Source organism: Corvus brachyrhynchos, unplaced genomic scaffold (assembly GCF_000691975.1).
Source record: "Corvus brachyrhynchos isolate BGI_N302 unplaced genomic scaffold, ASM69197v1 scaffold44, whole genome shotgun sequence".
Taxonomy (NCBI): domain Eukaryota; kingdom Metazoa; phylum Chordata; class Aves; order Passeriformes; family Corvidae; genus Corvus; species Corvus brachyrhynchos.
The window spans coordinates 5,140,808-5,150,842 of NW_008238359.1; the positions used below are offsets into that span (position 1 = coordinate 5,140,808).

Here is a 10,035-nt window from a genome sequence, read left to right on the forward strand (position 1 = left end):
ACAGGACCATCCCCAAGAGTCACACCGTGTGCCTGAGAACAGTGTCCAAATGCTTCTTGCACTCTGTCAGGCTTGGTGCTGTGACCACTTCCCTGGGGAGCTGTTCCTGTCCCCAGAGAGCTTTTGCCATTGATATTTCTATGTCCTTCACTGGATCTTACACTGGGGAAAAAATTACCTCTTATGTTAATCACTGCTAATTCAAACTGCTAACAGGTAAGATCATTACAGGGGAAACTTCAACAGGTGTAAAGTAGGTGCTTTCTTTTCATTCATTCCCTCTGATAGCCTCTGAAAACACACAGAAATGTTAGATTTTCCTTGTGTGTGTGTTTTGGTTTTTTTACTAATGCCAGTTAATGCAATTTTAAATAGGAAATTATTCCTACAGATTAAGTAAAAACAACGTAAAACTCCAAGTCTGAAAATAAGACCACCTCCTTTGAAAGGTGCAATTTATGTTTAAACTACGTGGCTTTATAAGAGGTTGCATTATATACATAGGGAGTGGTCTTGAGGATTTCTTGGGGCATTTTTTTTCCTTCTTGGCAGCTGCAGCCTTCAAGCAAAGCTGCTTTTGACTTCTGTTTAATGTCTCAGAGCAGAGGTAGGATTGTTTGCTGCAAAGTCATTCAAAGAGCTTCTTTATCTTTTACATTTTCTGATTAATAGCAATGAAATGACTTTTTATCTTTCTTAGTCTTACAATTTGTAATTCAGTGGTAAATATGACAAAAGGTTCTGTGTGTTCTGTGATCTTGAGGCCTCATAGCGTGCCAGAGAATTACTGTTTTGACATCTAAATTGTCATTTAATCTTTCCTGCCATTGTGTGTAAATGTAAATTTATTTCTTGCAATTGTGAAACTCTTGAAAATATGAATTTAAACTAATTCAGTGTTACTTTTTTAAGGCCTTAAGCAGTGTGACACTGTATGTCTGAGGAATGCAGCATGCCCTATTCATGTACAAATATAGGGACTACTCTACTTTGTATTACTAAGACACAAAATAGTAGCATTTTGAAGTAACATAAAAGTGCAAATGTATGTTCCAGAGAGTGTTTCAGAGTTTAGGGCTGACTGTCTGGAAAGATGAGCCTTTAACTCTGATATACAGTCCAGAGTTCATTGTCTGCAGAAGATGGCAATAAACCACTGACAACTCAACTTACTTTTAAAATGGTGATACATACACTCTTGTATTACTCTCAATTTCACCACCTCCTTATTTTGAGTTTAATTAGATGTAATAATGTAGGTAATGATGGTGATTCCTTAACAGGAAAAGCAATATAGGGTTCTAACTGCCTCAAGTTGCAAAAGAGGAGGTTCAGATTAGATATTAAGAAAAAAGTGTTCACTGAAAGGGTGGTCAAGCCTTTGAACAAGCTGCCCAGGGAAGTGGTGGAATCATCGTTCCTGGAAATGTTTAGAAACCAGGCAGGTGGGGTGCTTAGGGACATGGTTTAGGGGTGGACCAGGCAGTGCTGGATTATTGGTTGGACTTGCTCTTAGAGGTCATTACCAACCTTGTTGATTCTAGGAAATTAAAATTGCATCTAGGAACAAGCATAGGTGGGCAATTTCAAAATTATCACATACTCAGTTGTGTTTTCTTGTTAAAAAGTAATGTGCTGTGCTTATTATTTATAAAGTAGTCACCACATACCTGCGCTTGTGGTTTTGTGGTCTGGTTTTGAATACAGCACTGCATAGAAGGAACAGTTAAAACAGGGAGTTATGAACCTGGAGAAAGCAACTCAGTATGATGTGGATAGTCTCTAAAACTGTGAGTAGTATGACCAAAACCAGTCAACCAGGATAATGCTAGCCCTCATGGTAGAGGGGAAGTTCACCTCTCTGAGAGGTATGAGTCATGTCATACACATGCAGAGAATTTGGTAGCAGAGTAATTGTTCATGAGCTAGACCATGTGCCTTTTTATTCTGTTTCTGCTGGCTTCAAGTGCTTTTACTCTAGCTTGCTTCTAAGTTGTGCTTTTGGCAGAAAAGTAACTAGACTGACTTGCTGCAAGCAGAACAATCTTGTATATATTTGTGGAAGCAAAGTCTTTTATGCTCAAGTCCTTTAAGAAGAAGAATAAAAAAATCTTCCATTTTTATTTTTTTTTCCCAAAGCTATTCAAGTTTTCTCTCAGCTATGCCAATCTGTCACTGCAACTGTCAGTGTGATGCCTTTTTCAAAGCACAGAGATGGCTCAGCTGAAAGGAATGCTTCCACTCAAGGGCAGGAGAAAGGTCCATGCAGGGAGCAGGAGCTGTAAGTCTGACTGCACGGTACATTGTCAGTTTATTATAATACTAAATGTATAGGTAAGGATTGGGACAGAAAAGAAAGTGAGTGTGGAATGGGGAAAACAGGATCACTCAATTCACTACACTCAGTAATATTCACACTTCTGGTGATTGGTTTGGTTTTATTTTGCGTCAGGGAAAAGCTGGTAAAGTGTAATTTACTTGGTAAAGTGTAATTCAGTGTCTTGATCAAGACTGTGGAGCAGGCCAAAGCGTAGAGTTAAGAATAAAGTCATTATCTTCCAGAAAGCTATTTCTTCTCGCCCAGTCTCAATAGTCTCAGTCTCAGCCTAGATAGAGGCTATATACATCTGTGTGGGTATATAGATTGAGAGATAAGAGGCAGTCCTATCTCAAAGACACTGTAGGCAGGGGTTCTCAAGAGACTCTAGCCATGTTTTTGCACACCTTTGGTGATTTACACACAGTTGGAAGTACTGTTGATGAATCCTGGTTCATAGATTTGTCAATGTTCTCCATTAGCAGTACAGAGATACCTGAGTATCTTTTTTGAGAATTTGGTGAACCAGTGCATGTGACATGTTTTTAAATCAGGGATACAGACACATCATCCTGGAAGGTAAAATCTTTCTGACTCCCAGTTGATACTGATCATGTCTTGACTTACCCTTCAGTAATTTCACTGTGGTTACAGGACTGTTTTGATGCTGCTGTGTACTCCATGGTTAGCACTATATTTAGGGCTCTCTCCAGTGATTGCAAACTGTCTTCTCAACTTTGCATGATTGAAGTTTCCTACTTTTCTTTAAAGCGTGAGCTACGAACAGGACCCAGCTAACGAGATAATCTCCATTTCCTGCGCTTTAATGCAATTTTGCAGCTCAGGAGCTTAGTGTTCTTCAAATTACCATATATCAGAGAGACGGAAGCAAAATGTTTGTATTAAATCATATTTCTTACTTTAAAAAAGAAACAAACAAGAAAAAAACCGCTCAAAAAACTAGAAAGTTGTAAGAACACAGTCCCCCATAAACACACACAGAATCACATGTGCAGATATGAACAGGAGGAACAGAAAAGGAAAATGCACTTATGATTTTAGTGCTTATAGTCACTATATCCATCTGAAGCTATTGCTCCATTAATTTTTTCATGCTCATCTGTCTGAACAGGATAAATGCCCCAGTTGCAGAAAGTCATTGGTTTGATAGTTTAGTTCAGCTTTTCCAATCAGTAAGGAATACAGTAGGCACAGTGTTGAAATGAACCCTGAGAGATACACTGGCTTGAAAACTAATCCTTGACAGGCTCTGTAGGAGGGCTAGGGAGGAAAGGATCACATCATCAAAGGAGCAGCTTTAAATGCTCTGACTTTTGCTGTGGATGATGGACCAAATGATAACCCGAAGATCAGGATTGGGTAGGAAGCAAACAAATGGAAGCATCGTGGTGGGTGTCCATCTTTTGGGCCTCCAGAACATTTTGTGAAGGCTCATGAAGGACAAAGGGAGGTGATTACAAAAAGAGAGGTCAATTTATAAATGTTTAGATTTTACCTTGCCAACCTAACATCTTTCTGTGATGAGAAACCCACTAGCTCTGTGGATGAGGGAAAATCAGTAGATGTCATTTGCTTGGATTTTAGCAAGGTTTTCAGCACAAATGCTCTTTCGTAGCCAAATGAGAGAGAAAGTAAATGGATGGATGTACTAGAAGATGAGTGGGACACTGGCTAGATCACCAGATGCAGAGAGTAGTGGTCAGCAGTTCAGAGTTCAGTTACTGATGCCAAGTTGCTAGTGGTGTTCATACAGAGTTGATAGAGGTGCTAACGCTGTTTAACATCTTCATTAATAACCAGAATGATTACATAGAGAGCATTGTCAGCAAGGTTTGAGATAACACCCAGACTGGGAAGTCCAGATACACTGGACTGTTCTCTGCTCTTCAGAGCAATCTCAACAGGCAGGAGAAATGGGCTGAGGAGGACCTCATAAAGTTCAGTGAAAATGTGCAGGAGTTCCCCATGACAGAGTAGAACATGGAGCAGTCCCAGCCAGGCACAGTCTGGCTAAGCTGCAGCTTTGTAGAAAGGAGAACAAGTTGCTCATGAGTCTGCCATTGCCATGGTGAAGGGAAATGGCAAACTGGGCTGCACTATCAGCCTGGGCAGGGTGTGAGGGGCGTCTGATCCCCTCACAGACTGCACCAGGAGTACTCTGTCCAGTCCCAAGTGTTCCCACATTTGCTAATTTCTGACTTCTTTGGCTTTGCTTCAGGGAAATCTGATGTAGATAAAAGGCTTTGTTCCTCATTAGGTTAAAGTGATTTGGGAGAATGCTTTGGAAAATTACTTCTTTAAGATTTTTATTTTAGTAGATACTGTTTTTTAAATCAGTGGAAAGATGCTTTTATTCTGGAAATTGCAAACTTCGTTTGTAGTTGGTAATAGACCAACACAGTAGGTAAAAACATAAAGGAGATAAAATCAATACTGTAGAAAATTCCCAAACTTATTCTTCCTGTAGCAAAGGTAGCATTTTTTATGTGTATTGAAGTGTAAGTAAAAACTATGATTCTAAAAAGGAAATAATTTGTTTAACCTTCAACGATAATGCAATTATAGGCATATTCCATATGCCTAAAGCTAAAAATACTATAATCATTTGGCTTTCAGCTTTTACCTATCACTTTAGTGTGTCCAGTGTTTTGGGACACAATGATAATAAGAGGGTATGGGCATGCAATATCTTTTCAGATACTAAGCATTTTAATGTCAAATTATACCGTACCATGACAACTGGTCCACACCATGAAATGCAGACACACCAAATTATATACATTTAATTTTAATTCTCAGCTTGCACCGTTGCATAGAAATAATGGCTTTAATCCAGTAACATAAAATTTCTTTGAACAGTAGCTTTTGTCCGGTAACATAAAATTTCTTTGAATACAGAATTATCTTTGAATGACTGCACAAAAACTGGGAAAAAAAACCCCTGTGTTATTCTCATGTTAGTTGAATTGTTGCCCTAATGTTGCATTCTTAATTTGGGTTGTTACTTAGGATTTGAAATCCCACGGTAAATATTTGACGACAGAAATAGGATCAGTGTTTTCAGCAGTGCTGTGTTTATGCCTACCATGCACAAGGAGACCCTGCAGCCTGCACAAGTTTAAAGTACAGGCAGTCATTCAGTGACAAATATACAGTGTAGATGAATAGTAGTAGTGAGCTGCTGTGCTAAGCATTAGTATCTTCAGTATTTGTCAGCCCAGTACAATACCTGAAGAGTCTTTGCTGCCCAAGCAGCCTTTAGTAAGGCTGAGAAAGGCTGCCTTCCATCACTTTTTGTGCTACACTGACTACACGTTGATCCTTCTCTATCACGGTATCCCTCAGTGGTAGGGAGGAGAAGAGAGATCCAGCAGGCAGGAATTGTGCAGCAAGATTGATTTATTTAATTATTTTACAACTTTTTAATAGACTTTTTTCTTCATAGTCTAATTGGTCAAAGGATCAGCCACCCCATGGGGTGATTGGCTAAAACCTGAAATATCCTTTGCAAAAATATTTTTCTACTGTACCATAAACAAAGCTTTGCAAGGTCGCAGGTGTTCATAGTTTATAGAATTCTGCTAATATCTTCCGTGAGAGAGAGAAAAATATTTCACGGGACTGGAAAGAAGCAAGAGAAATTCTTGCTAGCCACATATTTGTATCCACACTTCTCCTGAGTCCTTGAGTTATTAACAATCCCATCTCAGCAGTCCTGCCTCAGTTTGACATTTTACTTATGGTGCTTGCCTCTGGCATACACGTTCTCACAACTTTCTGCTTTTCTCCAGAGTCTGAACCAAGTTTATGCAGCCGGGTCACATCAGAGCTTGGCATTGGGTCACATCAGAGCTTGGCATTGGGTCAGTACCACTGAATCCCAGAATAGGAAGAGTGGTTCAGGTGGCTGGAAACTAGCCTGGATATGAGCTTCATCAAGAAATTAAAGATCAAGTTGGGCAGCTTTGCAGATGCACAAGTTTTTTTAAACTGGGTCTGTATTACAATCTGACCCTCAGCTGAGTGTATATGAACCATGCCAGTTATACATCTTTGACATAAATATCATAATAGATGTGCTTATACATATACCTATACAATACTGGTAAGTAGTGTAAACATTAAATGTTGAGGTTTATCCTCTGTGAAGATCAGTTAATCATCTTGATTCAAACAGAAAAGGTGGACTTGTAGGGCAGCTGAAACTCTCAACGTCCCCTAATTGTAAGTTGAATACATGAGGTTTCTTACAGTTCTACTAAAAAAATGAACTAGATATTGCATATTCAGGATGTGGTCCAGAGCCTGAAGAAATTGAAAGACGACAGCGAGCTGTGGTTTGGAGGCTGAGAATCTATTTCCTTCATCCTCAATTGATTGAGCACACAGTTATGCAGTTATGTACTGTTGTACAGTTTGAATTCAGTGGGAAGACAGGCTTTTGACTCTTAATGTATCATTATGGGTATTTCAATATTAATGAATTTCAGGTCTTTAAATTTATTTTCTCTTATTTTTTTTTCTCTTTCAGGCAAGCCCTGCCCCTATAATTGTCAACACAGACACTTTGGACACAATCCCTTACGTAAGTATTAAGGGGTTTCTTTATAAATATGTGGAGCTGGTTTATTTTCACACAGAGGTTCCATTCAGTACTGCATGGAAGTTATTTTATAAAAAAATCTTACAATTAATAATTTCTTTTACAGTTACACAGTAAATTCTTTTCTAGAAAAAGAAATTTGGAATGATAATTGCTCTCAGTTGAATCGTAGCATATTTTTTACACATAATTTGTAGTTTATGCTTACTAAAGCTAGCCTTTCTTTGAAAAAAAGAAAAGTGATTTTATTAAGGCTGTCATCCTTACCAGTGACATGAATATTTCCTTTTAGAGTCATGCACACCCTACTAGCTTAATAGAAAGATACCTGGATGCACAGTGTAATATTAAAATGGTGCAATATCCATTCATTTTTCTGTTTATACTTCTTTTGTAGATGGAAATTGCTCACAATAAATAACAGCTCAAACTAATTGACTTACTATTTTCCTGTTTATGTCTCTTCATTTTTATGACTTCTAGGAAACAGATTATCCTAAAATAAATGCATGTTTTTATTAAATTTTAAAAAATCTGTTTTTTCTACAAGCATTTGATATTATTGTCATTTAGACTGTAAAATCAACTATAGTTGAAGATAAAGGACACAGAAAAACACAAAGCAAACACAGCACAAAGAGAGTAACAGGCTTAAATGATTGGAGGAAAGAAGAGCAAGTAGCACAAAGCTAGCCAGCCAGTATCTAATCTTTCCTCTTGCGTCATCTTCGTTGTCTTTTCAAAGCTCCTAATTAATGTCTCTCATCTGTCGGGTTTTATCCACATCTGTTTCTTATGATACCAATGCATAAGCCTAATTATTTATCTACCTACACCAATCATGTTGCTGGGTTCTGTCTTTCAGAAGAGTGTTGATCAGGAAGCTTAATAGGGGTTGTCCTGGCCAGTTTGTTTCTGACAATTCATAAAACTTAGAAATTATGGTGCAGAGCACAGATAAGGATCACAGCCAAGAGCAATTTAGAAGAATGACAGTGCTTTAAAGCAGAAGAGAATTAAGTTCCTTGATGGGAATATGAACTATTGGGAAGGGTGAAAAAGTTAAATAGAATTTCTCTGTTCATTTGCATTCAGCTTTTTTAAAAGGCTTCCTAACATTTCTGTCTCAGTTTTCCATCCTAACATCAGAACCATCTGCTATGGTCTCACTTTCAATAGGTCTGTCTGGCTTTTCTGGTGTATTTTGATGAGACATTTTACACTTAGTGTTCTCTAGTCTTCCAAAAGGGACACTGTGAGCCCCAGTTCTCATTTTCAGCACTGGACCTGTGCCCAGGATCCTCTGCAGCTACAGTGTTAGAATTCCTAAATACGGATGCAATTACTCTAGTGACAAGATGCTCAATCAATATGATTTATTCCCCTAACACATCCTATCAATACTTACATGCTTTTATGCCACTTTTATACTGGAGTTCCTTTCTCTTAAAGAACAAATGACCAAACACATTCAAGAGAAATGTTGACAGTAGCCTGAGAAGTGCCTGTGGGCTGTTTCAGTCTCCAATATATGATGCGAACTGGATAAATAAACAGAAGGTGCTTACCTTAGACAACTCTGAATTAGTCACTTTTCTCAGCCTGGGAAGAGTTCTTTCTCTCAGATATGGGACACAGCAGCACCACCACAGAGAACTTATTTACATTAGACAATAAGAAACACTTCACCTTGACCTGTCTGCTGAGCCCAGGCCACCATACTGCCCCACAGAACCTGGGGTCTCTGCTTTACAAACAGGCATTTCCTTCTGCTCAGAATTTGTATGCTTGAATATTCTCTAAATGAGACAAAAGCTGTGAACAAATGACCTCTTCCTAATATTGGAGAAAGTGGGCTGGGAGACCTGTGTTTTCTTTCTTACTCTCAGGAGTAATTCAGTTCAATTTAGTTTGGTTTCATTTTATATTTCCTCTGCAAGGGAGTTGCTGCAGTCACTAGACCAGATCCATGTTTGCTTGTGTGTGCATCTGCTCCTGGCTGGTAGAGCAAAATAAGAAATTCATTTACTACTTCCCATCAGCAGGCAGATGTTTAGCGTTTCCCGGAAAGCAAGGCTTCGCCATGTGTAGCAGTTATTTGGGAAGACAAATATCATAACTGTGAATGTTCTCCCTTGCTCCTCCTTTAGCTGAGCTTTTATTGCAGAACACCACGTGGTACGGAATATCCCTTTGGTCACTTGGGGTCAACTGTCTTGGCTAGGTCCTATCCAAACCCTGTACCCACCCCCAGCCAACTTGCTACTGGGACAGGAAGGGCAAAATGGGAAGGAGAAAAAGCCTTGATGCACTGTGCAAGCTTTGTTCAGCAATAGCTAAAACACTGGTATATTATCAGCATTGTTTCAGCCACACATTGAATTATTGCTCCACATAGGCTGTTATGGAGAAAAAAACCCATCCCAGCAAAACCTAGTATAGCCTACAGTATTGTGTGGGTCCTGTAATACAGCCTATAACATCATGGGGTGTTAGGGGGGTTTTGTCTCTCTTTTAAATATTTGGAAATATAGAGACAAATCTTCCAAACTGGATAAGTGTATGATACTGCAGCCATCATCATATCATTTATTTTACAAGAAGTGTGATTTAGCAGATATGCCCTAAAACATTTGTTTTGGATGAGGTCAGTTCAGAGAGATAACAGAAAGCTAGATTTAATTATGATATTGAAACTTGAGCATGTGCCAAGCAGCTGCATTTTCAGCACTGTTAGGACTTCCAGACATGCCTGGGGGAAGACTCTAAGTGCCTAGGAACATCTTTGGTGAATGTTTAAGTATTCTTACAGTTAACTAGCTAGGTATTAGCACTTCTGAAAGGCACTGTTGTTTTTTAGTTGCCATAAAATAAACATCTAACACTGTGAGAACAAATTTTTTTATGGATCAGAGAATTCAAGTTAAATGATTATATTTTCTGTCCAAAGTTAAAAGCAGCCTTGGTGTAAGATGCTGATCCTCTCTCAGAACTGTAGAGTATTTAAAACATCCAGAAGTGCTGTTCCTTGGGGCTATAGTGGTCTTGGCTTCCTGCTGTTTGTCCCTGATACTCAGTTCCCATTGTCAAAGTC

At 38.7% G+C, this 10,035-nt stretch overlaps 1 protein-coding gene across 23 annotated transcripts in view; it reads left to right on the forward strand.

The window, feature by feature from the left end:
* Positions 1-10,035, forward strand: part of DLG2 (discs large MAGUK scaffold protein 2) — a 1,005,290-nt gene that overhangs the window by 599,725 nt on the left and 395,530 nt on the right. For all 23 annotated transcript variants that reach the window (XM_017735865.1, XM_017735859.1, XM_017735860.1 and 20 more), the window contains one exon: positions 6,870-6,923. In XM_017735865.1, coding sequence (XP_017591354.1) covers positions 6,870-6,923 — 54 coding nt within the window. The remainder of the gene's footprint in view (positions 1-6,869; positions 6,924-10,035) is intronic.